We start from the raw sequence: 18,884 nt of genomic DNA on the forward strand, positions 1-18,884 counted from the left end.
ATAAACAGCCCCAAATCAGTTCCATCTTATTTTAAAACGGAGAAGCAGGAAGGTATCGATGTATATTATTGTACCGAGTAACAGGTGACTTCACTGCACTGAAACGTTCTACCTCAGTCTCATTTTTATCATGAATTATCCACAGAGGTTCATAGACAAGGCGTGATCAGATGTATTTACACCGATCAGGTGTAACATTATGACCAGCACATGTTGTTAGTGGGGGACCTTGGGTCATATACGTTGAGGGGAGGGGCCTCTGTTGATCATCCTGCAGATACTTGATCAATTTGGGGATCACCTTGAACACTTTTCTTTTTTAGAGTTGTTCCTGAAGTGTTTTTGTGTATGTTTGTGTCAGGCTGCATCGTGCTGGGGATGTCTGCTGCCATCAAGGAGTGTCATTGCTATGAGGTGTGTGTGCCTGGTCTGGTCTAAGTGTGTGGTACAGGTCTAAATAACATCCACACAAATGACAGGTCCAAAACTTTCTCAGCAGCACACTGTATTGTCACAAGTTGGTCGATGTCATTTACTTGTGTATACATATACACAATTTTTTTGTTCAAAAGCATCATCTACGAAATTTTCACCCCAGTCAGGGCCCATCGCTGCCTCCAATAAATCCAGATAGATCAGGAAATGCCACCAACACTGACAGAGGTCAGACATGGATTGACTTTGCTCTCAAGTGCAAACAGAGAAACAAACACTCAGCTGTCTTTAGAAGTTTTAAAGGTGAGGTAGCATCACAGTTTGCAAAGAGCCCCGAAGAAGAAGAAAAAATAAAGGAGTGAGATTTTTTCCCCTCCTGCATGTGAAGGGAAGCTTGTGCCTGCACAGAAGTGGGGGGCAGCAGCTCCTCATTTTCATATCCGCACACAGATCTCTTTCTATTTCGCCTCCCTCTCTTAGCTTCTCTCAAATATACAGCGTACCCACATAAGCACACACATGTGCATCCGGACGGATCCAGCTCTACGCCATCAATAGCGTACCTACTGAACCTACCTCCGTCAAGGCTGGGCTGAAACCCAGCACTCCAACCTAATGAAAATAAACAAAGCGGCACAATATGCTGTTTATGCTCCGCTTCTCCTCCTTCGGTGGAGAAAGCTTCATTCTGCTCGTCGACTTCCCTGCTGTCCCGCTCCTCCATTTAAAGGTTCCCTTTTGCATTCCCTCTCGTACCACATTTCCCACCAAAATGGCTCCTTTACGCAACTCCCCGAGCTCCCTGAGCCAACATGACCTCCTTATGCATGTGTGTGTTTAAGAATGCAATGACTGTTTTTAATTATGTCACTCTGCGTTAGGATATTTTTTCCCTCTGCTGGAACAGCTTAGTCCTTTTCACAGCCTGCCTGACTAAATGCACTAAACTGCGTGTGTTTGTGGAAATATGTGTGTCTGTGTGCACGCACAGGGACACGTGCATATACCGTGGGCAGCCACTACGCTACGCTACACGGGTGAGCGTGCGTATGAATCTGTGTGGATGAATTCATGGCCGACACACTAACACACAGCTGTTCACCTTGCCTCCACCAGAGGCACAACCGAGCAGACTCAGGCGGCCTTTCCGCAGGTTTCAACACGCCATTCATTCCAGTCTATTAATACGAGGCTTTTGATTTCACCCCACTGTGATACGGCTCAAACATCCACAGCTGAGCCTCTCATGACTTTTCTGGATACATCACTCAGCGTAACCCTACAAATTGTGGTATGAATGGAAAGTCCGATCCCAGCAGAGGACTTTAGATTTCGGGCCAGGCCATGTGGGCTGAAGGAAATGACCTACTAGCTTTTCAAAACATCCCTGTGGCTGGTTTTGGGGCCAGGGCTCTGGCCCTGATTGGTGAAAGCTTAGAGAGGTGTTTCAGGGCTCAGTGATGATGTTATCACATAGTAAGTGGCCTTAATGGGCTTCCAACTGTTTGTTTGAAGGGCTCCCATAATGACAGGGATCAACTGATAACAGCCTCCGCTACGCGCTGCACGGGGAGCTATCAGACACTCTCACGGATGAACAAACGCCTCTGTGCATTTATTCAGATGCGACTAGCGAGGACGGGAATCTGCAGCACGCCCCCGCTGTCACATGACTTTAAGGTTGAAGTGAAGCGCTAAGGTTCTCTGGGTCCACTTCCTCCGTGTCAGCGTCAAGAATGAAGAAAAGCCTACTATTCCTGCATGTGCAAACACAGTCGGCCCGGGCCATGCCGCCACTCTCCTCCCCTGTCTCTTCCCACCTCTGTGCAAAACAGGTATTTGCAAAGACACTCTGGTGCCAAAACAGAGCGCCGCCATGGGAGGTGCTCCGACAGGTCGGCACAGCGCGCACACCCAACAAAGGAAGGTGTCACCCGGGATACCTTTCTAACAACAATTACACAGGCCGAGCAAGAATGCAGAATTGCGGACCACTCTCACAAGCACAGCAACATCCGCGGCGTCGCTCTCTTTATGTGGAAGGCCTTTTCTCAGTATGTCCTACAGACGGGCCTGACAACAATGAGCTGGACTGTTAAGCCGACTCCTGGAGACGAAGTAGAAGGCGAAGAAAAACAGAGCCTGGGGAATGTCCAAACCAAGGCCTTTTGTCTTTTTAAGAGAGCGGGGAATGAGACTGCTGTCAGCAAATTGACTTGTAACATTCCTTGCCATAGGATACACCAATGGGATGTTTTAAAAGCTGATAAAAGCAGGAGAGTTTTCCACTGAGCGGCCCACGTTTCAAATGAGCCTAAGATGTAAGATGAGAAACGTACTGCTGTTCAAAGTGTTTAGAATTAGGCAATTAGCCTATTAATTAATTAATCCACTGAGAGAAGACTAATTAATATTTAATTTAACATTTGGTTAGCTGATTTATCACCATTTAATAGAAGATAAACCTTTATCCAGTAAACTTTTAATATCCTAACTGAGAAAAAGTTGACAGGTTATGAGCAGTGGACATTTATTTGTTAAGCTTATGCAGCGTCACTAACAAAAAAATATATGTTAAAAAGTCAACCTCGACGCTGAGTGGAGGCTAATTGACGCTATGATCCCGACTTAATCTTTGACCCCAACCTTGTTTAAGCTCTGACGGAGAGCTTAATCCAAATAACTGCGGTCCTTAACCCTTGTGAGCGATACTACTGCCAGCGCGGATGTGTCAGTACAAGCAGTCATGTATGAAGCCCCGGTTGCCTGCATGTGGTTGCCTGTGTCTGTTTTGTGCTTTGATGCTTGTTTTTGTTTTAACTCATGCCAGTGTAAAAACCAAAAAAGAATCCATCTGTCAGTGCGGTGGGATTTCATTGTGCGTTAGGGGGTATGTTTCTGGTTTTTAGATGAAAGAAGTGCTCTGTGTGTGTGTGTGTGTGTGTGTGTGTGTGTGTGTGTGTGTGTGTGTGAAAGAGACCAAAAGAGAAAGAGAAGGAAGAGTGTCTCTGGTGGTGTTTGCTTGTGTGTATGTGTGTTTTTCTTGCAGGGCGTGTTCTTGGATTCCACCACACCAAGACATTACCCCCAGGTGCTCTCGCTCTCGCTCTCTCTCTCTCTCTCTCTCTCTCTCTCTCTCTCTGTCCCTCCCTCTCTCTCGCTCTGGTTATGTGAAAATACCTTGAGGATTAGGTGGGCAGCAGCATTGAGATGGGGCGGGGGGGAGGCGGTGGGGTAGTGATTGACGGCTGAAAGGCTGGAGAGGTGCTCAGGCATGCTGCGGTGGGGTAGAGAAGGGGACTGCGCACACACATGCAGGGGGCTTTCAGGCTCTGCACTCAGCTGTTGCCACCCACACCCATTATTACCCCTCCACCACCACCACCTGCCACCCCTCTAATGCTGCACCCAGATCAGATTTCAAATTCTTACCTTTACCTCATGCCTTAAGCTCAACAAAAGTGTTGATTCTTCCCTCTCTGTCCTCCTCCTTCAAGTCACACTCACATCCTCATGAGTAAATTACACTGCAGGCCATTTATACACGGATCTTTCTCTGACCTAGAATCCTGTTGTTGATTAGGGGTTCCCGAGACAGGCAGGTGTTTTGAACAATGGGCAATGTATGGCGGTCCTGTGTGTCTAATCTGGCTAGTTTTTGCATGACAGAAAAACACTCTAGATTGCCAACAATCCTCTCTTTGTGCTCAGCGCTCCACACATGATCCCATTTTTTTTTCTTTCTTTTTTCTTTTTTGCGCTTCAGAATGCAACAGTGTCCCCTGTGGTGGAGCCTAAAACTGCACGACATCTGACATCTGAGGAACATGCATTTGTCACCTGAACGCCGTCATTTCTGCGTAGGGCTGCGCGGTACCGCTCCAACCTGAATAAAGTCTTCGAGTTGCAAAGTTTTCAAATATTTGTAGCTCCTCAGTGCTCGTCACCTCGCGTGAAAGAATGTTGTTTTGTCTGTAATTGCAGACTTGTGGGTTGTCTGCCTCACAAAAGCTCAGCGAGGGGTCCACGACACACGCACACACACACACACCAGTGAAGTCAGAGCCGCAGTTTGCGGTCTCAACCACATCGTCTACAAGCATCAAGCGCATAAGGAAACCACAGGAGCAGAGCAATCACTGTATTGTTGAAAGTAGGCTATTTCCTCATGGTTTTTATTGGGGGATTTTTTTCTCTCTTTTTTTTTTTTTTTACCACTCGTCCTATATCACAAACAGGCCCGAAAGTTTTCCATTTCCACAAAATTACACATAATGAAGTGTAATTTAAAAATCCGTATTTTCCTCTTTCCAATGCATGTCAAAGTTGTTTAATGTGACTCTGGCTAAAACCGAGGTAATGGTGATACACGAGAGCAAAGTGAAATGCACGCATTGATGAAAATGACTTACAGAGGGCGGCCATCTCTTTGGGCAGGTCGGCTCCAAATCTCCCAAACAGGCTGCTGTTGGCAAGCAGGTCGAAGGGGGAGTGGCTTCTCATGGAGTTGAAGGGAAAGGGGTAGACAGCAGGTGGGAAGCCGGTCATGTGACCCACCTGCTGTTCCCTGTTGGTAGCCATGGCGACGGAGCACCCAGGGGTCCACAGCAGGCCGCCGGGCAAAGGTAACCCTCGCGACACCTGGAAATCCTCCACAAAGTTGAAATCCGTGTCCTCTCGAGGGCTCTTACGATGTGGGGAATACACGGGCGGCAGAGGGGCCTCTGGTTTACTGAGGGAAAGTTGGACTCCACTTTCAAAGAGTCATCCAGTCACTTTTCTGAGGAGGAGAGGACAAAGAACAATCATTCCTAACTGATAAATTCACCACATAAAACACAAGGATGAGTAGTTCTGCTTGGCATTGACGTGATACAATCTGCGGTTGACGTCGTGATCCGCTCTGGATTCCACAGACGCGATTCACCTCACATCAACTCTGAGGCACGGGATGGTTTATTCCTCGGCTTTAATGTTCGAAGGACGTGTAAACTTCATTCCAACAGGTATGAGAGAATGGGAAGGGAAGGGAAGAGGAAGTGGGGCCTGGGACGCCGAGAAAGCGTAGCAGATAAAGACATAAGAGAAAAAGAATGAGCGAGCTGTGAGAGGAATAGCCAGAAAAACTGGGACTGGGCGAGGGGAAAAGAAAATAAGAAAGAAGTTTGGAAAAAGTTATAACAGGGAAGAGCGGGAGGGAGGGAGGGAGGAGAAAAAAAAGGAGAGAGAGAGCTCTTGTTCGTGCAGTTTTGAAGAGCTTCCAGACTTCTACAGTGATTCCAGGCTATGCCATATGATTTAAATCACCAGAACTCTACTATAAAGAGCTCCTCTGTTCCTGCTGCCAGCCTAGCACAGCAGCCTGCCTCTTTGCCTCTTTCCCCCAGGACCAGAGGCCCAGACACGGGGTCCAGAGCATGAAGAAGGGAGGGAGGAGGAGGAGGGGAAGAGGGGGGAGGGGGGGTCGATGGGTAGGGAAAATGAGATCCACTGATTGCTAACTGCTGCTGTCACTTCCAACTATCTTCTCTTGAGGTCGGGCTCCCATCCCACAGAGTCATTTTGGCTTTAACCTCCTGCAGCCAGCTCGTCACTTTGACTCCGCGCAGTAGGCACAGGCAAGTCAGACTCAAGTGTGGACAAGGCTGCAGTTATGCCCCACTGTTGACTCTTAATACAAGAAGGGGGGGAAATGGAGGAGCAAAAAAAAAAAAAAAAAAGACGCTAAGTCCTCCCATTTTCTTTTTTCGTGTTTTCTTTTTGCCTTTTTCTTCCCTAGTGTGATTTCATGAGTGGGTGGTGTGATCAGCTTGTTTTTTAAATGTGGCTTTGAAAAAGAGCAGAGCCAAGGAATTTGGAACTGCTGTGGCTTGTGAATCTGGGAGAAAAGACAGGGAAAAAATCTCGGTAATGAATTCGGTATAAACAAAGAAATGAGGAGTGGGGTGGGGGGGGGGCGGGGGTTGTGTGTGTGTATATGTGTGCGTGTTGGGGGGGTGGCGGAAAAGATCTAAGGCTGAACCGGTGAACTGCTGAACTGAGCGAAAATGCACAGTGAGAGGAACAGTGACAGGGTCTGGGCACTTGGGGGCACTAAGTGGTGGCGCCATGCCCAGGAGAAAGAGGGCTTTCCAAGGCGCGCACATATGCGCCACACACTCTGAAACGCATACACATGCAATCAAGCGCTCAAAAACTCCACACGTCACATGTGTGAGAGCACCCTCTGACACGCGCAAACACACACACACACACACATATACACACACACGCGCACACACCTCTCACCCCATGCCTTTTTTCCAGGGCTCTGGCTCCCTCCCTGCCTCTCTTTCTGGCTCTTTCTCTTTCAACAGAGCCAGTTAATTACACCCTACTGCTGCAGGCAGCTTCAAACCACCACTAATTTAGAGTTCCATTACAGTAAACTGTTCCACATGTGCATCCAGGGCCCAGGCAGGCTCGGGTGGCCACGTTTCAGGAAGGAGCAGCCGCCGATAGGCACCCACCCCCATCCTGCCAACACGGCCGTACTGCCATCTTTCTTCTTCTCTCCCTTTTCCCCCCTCTCCATTTCTTGCTTTCTATCTCCTCATCAAAACTTCCCAAGATTTATTTTCACCGTTCCCAAATCTTACACCCCTGCCCCCCCTCCTCGCTCTATATAATCATATCTTTACACCCAATCCTCTCCCCCGCCTCCCGCACACCATCTCTATCCCTCTACTGCTTATACAACTTGTACCATGACCCTGTGCAGCGGTTCCACTGTGTGGCTAAGGCACAAAAACATCACTTAAGATTTCACAGTGGGCCTAATGGGAGAAGAGGTACGGCCTGGAAAAACACAACTGCCAGCAACGCGCAATACTCACAATGTGTACATGTGTATACGTGTGTGCGTGCGTTATGAGTGTGCGCTTGGCCAGCGCGCGGCCCGTTTGGATATCTGCTTCGTGAACTCGAAGCGGGCCCCATAAACGCAGCACAATACGTCTGCGAGGGCTGGAGAAGAGAGACGGATGGAGAGGAAAGCTGTGAGAAAGGGAGGAAGAACAGTGGAGAACACGACATAATAATACAAGGTTTTTTAAACGAGCTTCAAGACACTCGTCCTGACTGGCAACTCTTTTTTTTTTTTTTTTTTATGACTGCAGCGTCACCGTGTATTCAGATGTATGTGAAAAAAAAGAAGGGAAGCGAGAAGGGACAACACTATTAAATAAAGAACCAAAGCAGAGAGACAGAGCCTTTTAAAATAGAACCCAGTAACTTCGCTCTCCCCAAACACAATAATGAATTAATAAAAGAGTTGGCGCCAGTGTTTTTTAATGAGTCACATCAGCCCAGCAGCTTTTTACAGAGCCATTTATGTTTTATGTCGGGTCCTGTGGTAGGCTCACTTCGCCAGCCCGTCTGGGGCTATAAGGGGATAAGGGGAATTTGGAGTGACCTCATCCCCTGTTAGCCAGGGCCAAATGGGCACGGAGGGCCTCCCCACTTCCCCTGAGCCTGGGGGGCACACAGGAGGCAGCAGGCGGCCAGGCAGGCAAGGGCCAGGCACCAGGGCCAGCTTTGGGTGGGTTCACGGCTGCTGCTGCCGCTGCCGCTGCCGGGACTTTCCATCATTGCCTAAGAGGTGCAGTGTAGTCATTTAAATTTACTTCGGTTGTTTCTGTAAATAGTGGCGTGTCAGACCTCACAGTATTTCATCACGTTAAAGCAGGCTCATTGGCTACACTTGAGATAATCCGGTGATTTTATCAGGACGGGACGCCGTGTAGCAAATGAAATGAACTCAATCAAGCCGGCAATTTGGAGACAGCGCTACAAGACGGGGCACGCTCGCAGAGAAGGATACTCTCCTGTTTTCCGAGGAGTTTGGGTTTCAGCTAAAAAAAAAAAAAAAAAAGATGGAGCAGAACGAAACATCGAGAAAGAGTAGGGAGAGGGAGAAAGAGGGAACAGTTCCCACAGATTGAATGTCTGTCAAACAAAGGGTATCGAATGCACTGTGTGCAAAACAACAATTGTGCCTTAACCGTTGTGACAGAGTGAGGCCCCTCCGGCAATAAGAACTGCAGTCAAACATAACAAATAAATCACAGCATCTCAGGAAGCTCTGCACCACACAACCCAGAGAGGCAGTTGTTTTATTTTTTTTAGTCAGCGCAAAAAAAACCCACAGGTGATTACTCTGCATACGAGAACGTCATTCTGAAAGCCGCGGCTTTCCCCGCTTGTTTACTGGTGGACGTTTCTTATTCCAGTCAAGGATTAAAAAAAAGAAAGAAAAAAAAAGGAAAGAAAGAAAGAAAAAATGTGGCAGTGCGATTGTAAATATTTAACTTCGAAGTCAATTTTTTACAACTCTTACCACACCAACTCTACTTTTTGTTTCCCTGTTCCTGGGACTGAGTCTACACATTTTTTTTTTATTGAGTTTGTGTAGCAGCCGGTGCAGAGCAGCAACTCAAAGCCTTTACTAGAAGGACGGAACCGTAAATTCACAGCCTCCAGATAAATGAACTGTGCCATGTATCCTGGCAAGGAAAGCCTAACAGAATCACTCGAGTTCTCCCCCCCCCCCCCCCCCCCCCCCCCCAACTTGCCCACTCCTGTTCATATTTCTGACAGAAAACCCTGCAAGTCTTCCAGGCTCTGTCTTCAAATTGTCAACATCGTCAAGTGATTTATGTTCAGTAACTTTGTAAAGGAAACGACTTGAAGCAGAGCGGGCAGTGTTTGAGTTTTGGTCTGCAGATGAAATCATACTACCGCGGCAGTTAAACAATGAATTCACAGTCCCGTGTGTCTAACCTGAGTTGACAGACTGGCTTTTCCAACTGCTCGGAGCAAAATAAACATTTAATGTCATCATCACTGCTTAATGTGCCCACACAGAGGCACCAGAAAAATCAGAACGCTCATATTGAAACCGGATCGTGAGAGCATTATCTGATCTCGCTGCTGGCGTCAGCCGTATTTTGGCTCTGAAAACAATATCCTCAACACTATTATCTGACGCAAAGCTGTCAGCTTCCAGTCTTTCAACAAGTGGCTGGCTAATGGCTCCGAAAGAGACACTGACTGACAGACAGTCCAGTGTTTCCAAACAGACCTGCATTCCATCACCTAAAACTTGTTTGACATCTGCCTGCGCCTGGCATCGCACAAACACATATTTGCTTGCAGCAACAATGCAAAGCAGCACTCCTGTGTAATCATTTGTCACTGAAAGAAGTAACATTTTGCAGCCCCCTTTTGTCTTCCTACCTATAAATCATTTAAGAATAATTCCTTTTTTCTTTTTTTTCTTGTTTAAATGTAATGTCACATAACAAGCTCTGTTGACTTGCAGTGCTGGAGGGAGTAATGGAAAGAGTGAGAACTCAGAGTAAGACATAAAACACTTTGTGACATGATGAAGTCATCCTGACAGCTTTCTGTTTCCATGATGTGGTGGAGCTCTTCAGAGCGCTCAACGAGGAGACTTCATCTGCTGCTCGAGCAAAACAAGGAAGGACAAAGACGCTCAGTGGTGAGAAGAAATAAAGAGGGAGAGAAGTTGCTAACGTTGCTAATTCGTCTGAAGACCTAATTACCGAAGGAAGGATCCACGCAGGCAGCTACGAAGGTGTCTCAATTCCTCAGCTCGGAGAGAAAACAATCCTTCCTCTGTATAAAGCGAAGCATAATGGATGGGCTTCACCGCCGCCGCCTTTAGCCGCAGGAGTCATAGCAGCAGTCAGACACAAGCAGGCCCAAACACACACAGGCAACCACAGCATGCACGCCAGTGAGTGCACTCTCACACAAGCTCAACTTTGTGCCAAAAGATCTTTTAATGAGGACTTGGAAGCTGACTGCGAATGCTAAATCCTCCCAATCAGAATGGCACACCTGCAAAAATAGACACAGGAAATGGTGCGCAGATAGTTTCCTAGTTAATTATAGCGTTGGGGCGGAGAGCCCCTCGATTCCCCTAAAACCACCTGTCTAACCCCTCCCTGCCACTTGGCGTTAATTGCTATAGAAATTCCAGAAAGGGACAGGTATCAACAACTCCCTGATTTACCACTAGAAGCCGAGTCACAAAGAAGGACTCACAGTAGGTTTTGCAATGAGCCAGCCTTCCTGGGTCCACTGTTGTTTCAGTGGTTTCCACAAAACCCGAGATTTATTTACACATTAAGCTTTTGACATTTCCAAACTTTGACAGATTTACAGGAAGAAATAAAAAATCTGAGCGATACTGTTATCATAACCTGTGTTTCTCTTGTTAGGTGTACATTTAAGGCGCACAACTACGCAAACGTCCAAGAAAGGCGATCTCTTTAATGTTTCTTCCATGTCTATACACTAGGTTTTTAGTAGAATATAATGCTGAGCACTGTATATAAGGCAGCGCTGATAGTTGATGAGTGCGTGTGTGAGAATCGCTAAAGAATTTAAAGGCAGGCCTACTGCCTGATGAATCAGTGTACATCACAAAAATAGAAAGAATGCTTTGAAGCATCAGTGCTACACACTCCTAATCACTAGTACACATATAATGAGCAATGACACATGCTCATCTGGAGCGTGTGACAGCAAACACTAATAATAACTGATTCCAAACTGTCAGCGAGGAGAAGCCATATGCTGCGACTGTGCAGCATGAAGGTAAAGCTGCGGCGCATGGACGGCCCGTCCTTGACTAAGAGCCTTGAGTGGTTCATCGGAGGAAGAGGAGGAGGAGAGCTCCGTGACATTTCTCAATACTCGGAGTCCGGAGTCGAGCTCCGCTTCTGCAGCTCCAGATGTCGCGAGTCGGTGTCAAACTGGCAGACCAGATGACAGCGCGGGGCTGCGCAGATATCTGTGGCCTTCAGGCAGGGGTCTCCTGAACCGGAGCCGTGTGTTGTTTCAGTTCACTTCAATCAGACCGTCAGACCCTCGCGCTTACGTCATGTCCACCGGGGGAAATAAGTGGCGGACAGCAGGTGCAAAGCTAAAGAAACCAAACCGAAGCGGTTCGTGTACTCGCCAGTCACTATAGGAGCAATAAACTGTGGAGGGAATCTCCACTCTGACATCAGGTGTCTGATCTTTATCTGATATCCAAATCACACGGCACTAAATGTACCGTGTTACACATGGCTGCAGCAAGCGAAACCTGTTAACCTAGCACATGTGCCAGCATCAATAAATAATATTCCCTGACGCGCTGCTAACTATGGGAGCACAATGAATAAACTTTCAAGTAAACCAAGACCAGAGCTGCAGACACACCTCACTCCACAGGAATTAGCCTGAGCTGTTTAAAACATGGAAAACAATACTCCTCTTTGCCAAGTGTTCATATGTTGGTTATAAAAAAAAAAAGGTCAAGGACTGGTGACTCCTCTAGTGAATACACATTCATACACATCAAACACATGCGAGCGTGTACACACTAACACAGGCACATATGCTAATAATAAAGAGCTCCACAGGCACCAGGTAACACTTGAAGCGCTCGCTAATAAGCACATATGCGCACACAGGCGCACACACACATGGTCAAGTATGTTTTCTCATAAACTCAGTATCACGCTCGCATTCACAAAGCACAAAGAGGCGAGCGCACTACACCAGCGCACGCAAACACACACACACGCAAACACACACACACGTGTGTCGGGACGTTTTTAGTGTTTACATATGAAAATCTGGTCACATTTTGGAGCACAATGATTAATTGTCTCAAAGCCTCTCAAGTGTCTTGCACATTCGCCCTCTGCATTCAATTAAAACCGTCGAGCCAGTCCCAAAAGAAAAGCACTCGCTGTCTCCCCTTCTTTCTTTCTTTCTTTCTTTCTTTCTCTCCCTCTGTGAAAGGAGGGTGAATGAGAGAAAGGAAAACAAACACCGGACCAAAGTTGTCCGTTCGAAACTTTTCAAGTATGAGTTACTCACGAGCCCTCGTGCTGCCGACACCGACGCCGACGGACAGATGGAGCGCCTGAGAAAGCGCCGTGATGAGCGGAGCCAGCCAATAAAAAGAAGATGTGTGTTGCGTTCAACAGAGTCCTTCTAACAGCGAAGACAGAGTAGCAGTGAGCCGCTCTCTCTCCCTCTCTCCCTCTCGCACTCTCCTCCTCCTCCTCCTCCTCCAACCTCCTCCTCTCTCTCAGTCGCTACCTCTTAAAATCACTCCTTCACTCCCCAAATACAGGCGCACACTCATTCTCTCACTCACTAAGAAATAATTATACCCTGATTCATAAGGCCTTCCTTTGTCACGTGACCCCAACATTTCAAATATACAGTACATTTTTTCACAAGCCACAAAATGCCTTGGGGGGGCGGGGGGGCCCAGAGAGCTTAAGTTTCTGTTTTTAATTCTCTTCCCCTTCTTTGTCTCTTGGGTGAATTATTTTTTTTCTCCTTCGACTTCTTAGCTGAAGCCAGTTTACCTACAAACTGTGTTAGACCGTCCGCGTCTCGTCGGTGGGTTACGTGCGTCGGGTTTACGAGGAGAGGATGTTTTAGCATCGCGAACGCTACAAATCATCCACTTTGTATTGTTTTGATTTGACACAGGCGCCGTTTCAACAGCGAGCCAAGAACTTCACCTAGCCATTTATGCCTGGTGTGATCAGTTTAGGGAATGATCCCAGGCACACACTGCTCTTTTTGTTTGTGCGTGTGACTCATATTTCCATTGGGCACTGTGTTTTATTGCTTACAATGTCTCTGCAACAAACATCCCACAGCTTACGACGATAAATCACTACTATTATTACCACTGCTAATGCTACCGCAACTTAATACTGAAGACGGAGAGCATGAGGAGCCTTTTAGAAACCATGTAAACACACGTTGGACACATGAAATCTGAGACAATATCTAAAACATTCTGCGCTTACTGATGAAATGAAAACCAGCGTTTGGCATGCAAGGCCAACATTTTTCTGGGCTACACAACATCCGGCATCACATTGCCAAACATTATCGCCGAGGTGTTTTTTGTTGTCTGTTTAGGCAAGATTTAAAAAAAGAAGCAGAAATCACTTCTAAATCGAAACTAGTGTTGGCACATCAGCTAAAGGGAAGTCTCGAGCGAGATGGCAGCGCTGCGCGACAGCAGCAGCAGCGACACATCTGGGTGTGCCCCTGAACGTGCCCCTCTCTCCATATGAGATCATATGTTTCAGATCTGTGTTTATGTGTTTGCGGTTCTGGGTGTGTGCCCTGTTTTTCTGAATGTAATGTTTCTCAAGTTGTTTTGGTTATGAGGAGTACCTCAGACCTCAAACTGGGAGGAGAGGGCACACCTTAACTGGTACTTTTACCTCTTCAGATCAACTGCGCTTTCTGCAGGAAAGGAAAAACAAAAAAAACAAAACAACAACAATACATACAGTATGTACAGTCGATGAATGCTTCTTTTATAACCACCATCTTGTCTAAAAACACACACACGCTGCAAAGAAGCGATGCCCTTCGGCCTTATTGGTCATGCATCGCTTCACCATCTCACAGTCAGAAGCAGAACTGCCAAAAACAATGCTGCAACTCCCATTCTCGTGATCGCATTCGTGTGCGTTTCAGGCCGGCCACCTGTTTTATTTGTACACCTCAGCGACTGGCTCGGAACTGAGACAGATCTCACCCTCAGATACGCTGACCCCGATATGTCTCCGGGATAAAGTCAAGCCATCTTACTAAGAACAAAAAAAATAAAAATAAAAAACCCCTTCTCGGCCTTGTTCTCGTTACTCCTGCGCGTTTCCGATCTTTACAGTCACATGTGGTCTACGGTAGCCCCGGTGTCCTTCAGACATTTTTGATGTGGATTTGCCAGTGCCTAATCAGGGCGAATGAACGGATAAGCAGTGAGAGGCACTGTTGCCTTTTTGCAGAAACCTTATATTCAGGAAGCACAGATCTAAGCCATACTGCAAAAAGCCCTTGAGCTGATCCTTATCTCGTTTACATTTGATTTATGTGTTGCTTATGAGGCCACAGAGGCTAATGGGAATCTCTTTACTGTTTACATAGCAGTGCTAAATCAGCACGTGCTTAATATGAAACAAGAAAGTAAATAAATATAGCTACAGGACACTTCAACAACTAACTGCTGTTTTAAAAAAACAAAAAAAAAAAAACAAATCAGGCCGACTGAGACTACGCATTTGTGTCACAATGTGTAGTCAAGTGCATGAAGATGTCAGTGTGCACAGCATGCTGTGGCCCTTATTAAATTATTACAGTAAGCTTGAGTGTGTGTGTGGGAGGGTGTTTTGAGTTTCGCGCATGCTGTTGCAGCGTGTAACGTGTGTGTGTGTGTGTCCTCGTGACTTGCGTGCACGGATGAGTGTGCGCAGGCAGTAGCAGCAAGAAGGTCAGAGGTTACTAGTGTTTGTGTTTCAGTGTCAGTGAAGTGTGCTCCAGGCAGAGATTTATGATCATTGTGTCTGGAAGGCTGCAGAGTGGGGGATAATGAAGACAGATCAGGGTGCTATCTCCCTCTCTCTGGGCACCCGTGGAAACGCGGCCTATGGCCCCCGCCATTCTCGTATCATTAACTTCAGGCCGTGACATCATAACGCACTGCCCTGACATCAATCCTAACACAGAGGAGTCACACACGCGGAGAGGCAGCCCCTCGCAGGAAGCCATCCGGCAAAGACGGGGGATTGTTTCGGGCGCGCGACTCCGCAGCTTCTCCGGGTGTGTTTACGAAGATATGAAATATTCATGGAAACATCGTACTCGGCCGTGTGTTTCCACTTTGGACTGAGCATATTTGCATTCACGAGGCAACGGAGCAGAGGCCTGGGGCTTGCTGGCGGAGGGAGACCAACGAGGGCAGAGAGGGAAGAGGAAAGGGGGGATGACGGAGGGAGCAAGAGAGGGAGGAAGTAAGGTTAGAGGGGTTAAAGGGAGATGGAGGGAGGGGGGGAGGCAAGGACGACGGTGGCGCGGGGAATGTGAGAGAAAGAGGTGTGAAACAGAAAGAGGGGAGGGGAAGAAAACTGCGGGGTGAGAGGGGGAGAGGGATATATTGGGGATTGGTGGCGGGGAGGGGAGTAGGGGAGGGGAGGGGGTGCAGAGAGCTGATGCCTGTGGCGGCAGGTTTCAATCAGTAACAAGATGCCTGTAATGAGATCACTATTTCCCCACGTTCAGATTGATGTCATGTGAAGTTTGGTGCCGCACCGAGGCAGGCAGGCAGGCAGGGGGACGCAGGACGGACGCACACTCCCCACTCAAGACTCATTTACACCCACACACACACATGCAGAAACGCATTCGCACACAAACGTCCACTTGCTCACACTTCTAGGTTATAGATTCATACACACATCCTGCGAAATGAAGGAGCTCATTCATCCCGCCTGGCAAAGTGTGCTCGTTTAGAGTCCAAGTGCCTTGAAGTGAAAACATACACAGAGGAATACTACTCACAGGAAAGTCTGTCACTCACGGCAGAGGAGAAATATATGTGTTAGAGACCGAAGGGCATGAACCACCATGTAAAGCTCTAACGAAAACAAATGAACGCAAAGCACGGAGCAGAGAGAGGAGGAGGAGGAGGAGGAGGGGGGCAAAAAAAAAGGGGGGGGAAGAGAAAAAAGAGGAAATAAAAAGTGCGAGTGCACTTTATGTACATACTTTAGGGTGCATTCAGAGGTTGTCAACACAGCCACCAGCGCATGTGCCAGGACATGAGCGCTCGGCCTGTTCCCCGACATGTGTGTCCAATGAAAGGTGAACGGTCCTCCTGTCTATACTTTCCTCAAAAAAATCAGCCATGATGTCACCATGAACCCATCTTGAACCCACCTCTGTCAAAAAGCATTACTCCAGCCCTCCCTCTCTCTGCCTCATTTTCTGTTCCACCTCTCCCTCCTTCACGCTCTGTTCCTGCCTCTCAAATTCTTCAGAGCTCCCATTCTTTTTTCTTTCCTCTTTTTCATATTTCCGTATTCTTCAACATTTCCCCTCTCCCGTCCATGTCTCTCTTCTTTTTTTTTCTCTCCCCCTTTCTCACCGAAGAACACAAGCTCCTTTTTTTTTTTTCTTTTTCACTGGCAAGCGTGGCCTAATTGAATCACCAAAACGTGCAGACGTTTGCCAAAAATGCCAGGATGTTCTGATTATCATAAACTTTGTTTAAGCTGTGGTTTTTCAAAAAAAAAAAAAAAACTGAAGAATGCTCTGGGTGCATGACGAAAAGCCAGAAAAATAAAACCAGAAAAAAAATGAGCGATCGGGGAGAACGCAAATGAAAGAGGGGAGAGGGAAGGAGGGAGAACAGTGGGGAAGAGAGGGGTGGTGGGGGCAGTGAGAAGGCAGCCAGAGAGCCACATATGGAAGTGATTCTGTAATTACTGCAAATCTGTGAGCTCAAAAGGAAAGGTCTTCTTTTCCATGCCTCCATCCCTGCACATAAAACTGCCCTTGTGAGAAAGCTGGGCACTAAATACTGCACAGGGAAAGTGAAAAAAAAAACAAAAAAACACAAAGTTTTCATTTGCTTTAGCATCTTGGCATGCGTGGCTGGAGCATAAACGGTATACGTTTAGCACGGCCAGCTGAAATAGACGCCTATTTTAGAGATTTTCTGTACAGATGGAAAAGATCTCTCCTCATCATGAGGCTAATTCCACACAGTCTGCTGCTGGAACATTTTCTGCATTCTTCGCTCATTTGCTTTGCCTTCCTGGACCCAATCAACCCTCCTGGACGGTAATATAAAACAAACTGGGAGGTTTAGGCCGGAATAAAAAAAAAAAAACTAAGTCTCTCATCAGTCACACACCTGACTGGCATCATACACATAAGGCTCACATTCAACAAGGTGCGTGAGGGAGGGGGCGTTGAGGAAGCTGGCTGACAGACAGACAGACAGACACAGAGAGAGACAGTTATGAAGAGTGTCTTTTAAGCCCCGGGCAGAGCAGTGCTGTGCAGGTGTGTACGTTGGCAGTGACTTCTGTTCTCCGCAGTCCCCACACAGCTCAGGCAGCCTGTAATTATCTTGTGCCCTGCCATAACGTGTTCTCATGATGAGTGTAACACGCATAGCCTACAGTAAACACACGCCCGGATCGACGCTGGCTGTGATACGTTTGTTCATAGACACATCCAATTATTAACGACGGGAGATGATTTATGTAAAGTACACAGCCCCTACCTTGTTCGCCCGAGAGAAGTTTATGCCTCGGCTTCAAACGCGAGCGCATTCCCACAGAAGTTTGGAGCGTGAACAGTGGATGCCACGGGAGCGCACGGCCAGCCGAGTTTGCTCTGAAAAGGAGACAAAACAAAGTCACGGTCAGCCGTCAGAAGATCCCTCTTTGGTCTTTGCTCCGGAGATCATCGCCGTCATTTGTCAGATTACCTCCGTTTGTTGCCAATCGGTCACTGTGTCCCGGCAGCTCAGGGGCGTTGATGGGAGCTACCGTGCGGGCCGATTTCTGACACTGTGACTCCCCCTAGTGGCGACTAGGAGTCCAGCACACGTCCCACTGACGATGGGAAGAAAGAGAAAGAAACTAATAAAGACATAAGTGAGAAACGAAGTGACTCACTACATGAATCAGCGTGCACACACACATGCGACAAAAATAACTACTGATCTTGCTGCTTGTGAAAACGTCTAACGTAAATAAACTGCCAATCATAGTATTGCTGTAACAACGAAAACGATCACTTTGTTATATTCTGTTACTTTGGAATATACAAACAAGCAATTCAATAGACCAATTACTTGCTGGGATAAATAAAAAATAAACCGAATGATTAAATGAGCTCTTCTTTCTAATAAAACCTCATATAATTAAACAATTGACCAATTCATGTAATGGCAAATTGTCATTTCCATAAAAAATATTGTGTAAAAATACAATATAATATATATGAGGAAAATAATATGACAAAATGATGAAATAATAGAGATAAACAGATACATACAAACAGATAGATAGATAGATAGATAGATAGATAGATAGATAGATAGATAGATAGATAGATAGATAGATAGATAGATAGATAGATAGATAGATTTAGATATTTTGTCAGTTCTCTGTATTGCCATGCGGGGGCGCTTTTCACAAGCTGTATGTGTAGGTCACACCGTGCTCCAGAGTTTGTTGCTGATCCAATGTTGGGACTTCTTCGCACAAGTTTCAGTATTAACATTATTAATAATGTGACCACTTACAATCATCCTACAGTGTGGATAAATGCACAGGTTTATAACGTTTTGAGTTATTATGTATTTTCCAGCAATCATCATTTTAACCGAGTGTTTATTTATACGACTCGTTCCAACAGCATGTTATTGGCTTGTCGTAGGTCTAGTTGCGTATATATATTTTCCCTTGGCACATGGGCTTTAAACTTGGCACTTCATGGATGTTTGGCATGTCTCAGTGTTTACCATCCGTTTACTGCGCCGCTTGTCAGAGAGC

The 18,884-nt window shown here is 46.7% G+C and overlaps 1 protein-coding gene across 3 annotated transcripts in view; it reads right to left on the reverse strand.

Moving 5' to 3' along the window:
* The window catches only part of rarga (retinoic acid receptor gamma a), a 42,106-nt gene extending 24,186 nt beyond the window's left edge, over nt 1-17,920 (reverse strand). Inside the window, exons 1-3 of one of the 3 annotated variants that reach the window (XM_047567696.1) lie at nt 17,813-17,920; nt 17,606-17,718; nt 4,848-5,215 (exon numbers count right to left, since the gene is read on the reverse strand). In XM_047567696.1, coding sequence (XP_047423652.1) covers nt 4,848-5,016 — 169 coding nt within the window. In that variant the 5' untranslated portion in view covers nt 5,017-5,215; nt 17,606-17,718; nt 17,813-17,920. Of the gene's footprint in view, nt 1-4,847; nt 5,216-12,375; nt 12,540-17,605; nt 17,785-17,812 lie in introns of those variants that run through there. The other 2 variants (XM_047567712.1, XM_047567702.1) reach the window with 2 other exon arrangements.
* Between the last annotated feature and the right edge of the window lie 964 nt (nt 17,921-18,884).

The sequence above is a fragment of the Mugil cephalus genome, chromosome 1 (genome assembly GCF_022458985.1).
Source record: "Mugil cephalus isolate CIBA_MC_2020 chromosome 1, CIBA_Mcephalus_1.1, whole genome shotgun sequence".
Lineage (NCBI taxonomy): Eukaryota > Metazoa > Chordata > Actinopteri > Mugiliformes > Mugilidae > Mugil > Mugil cephalus.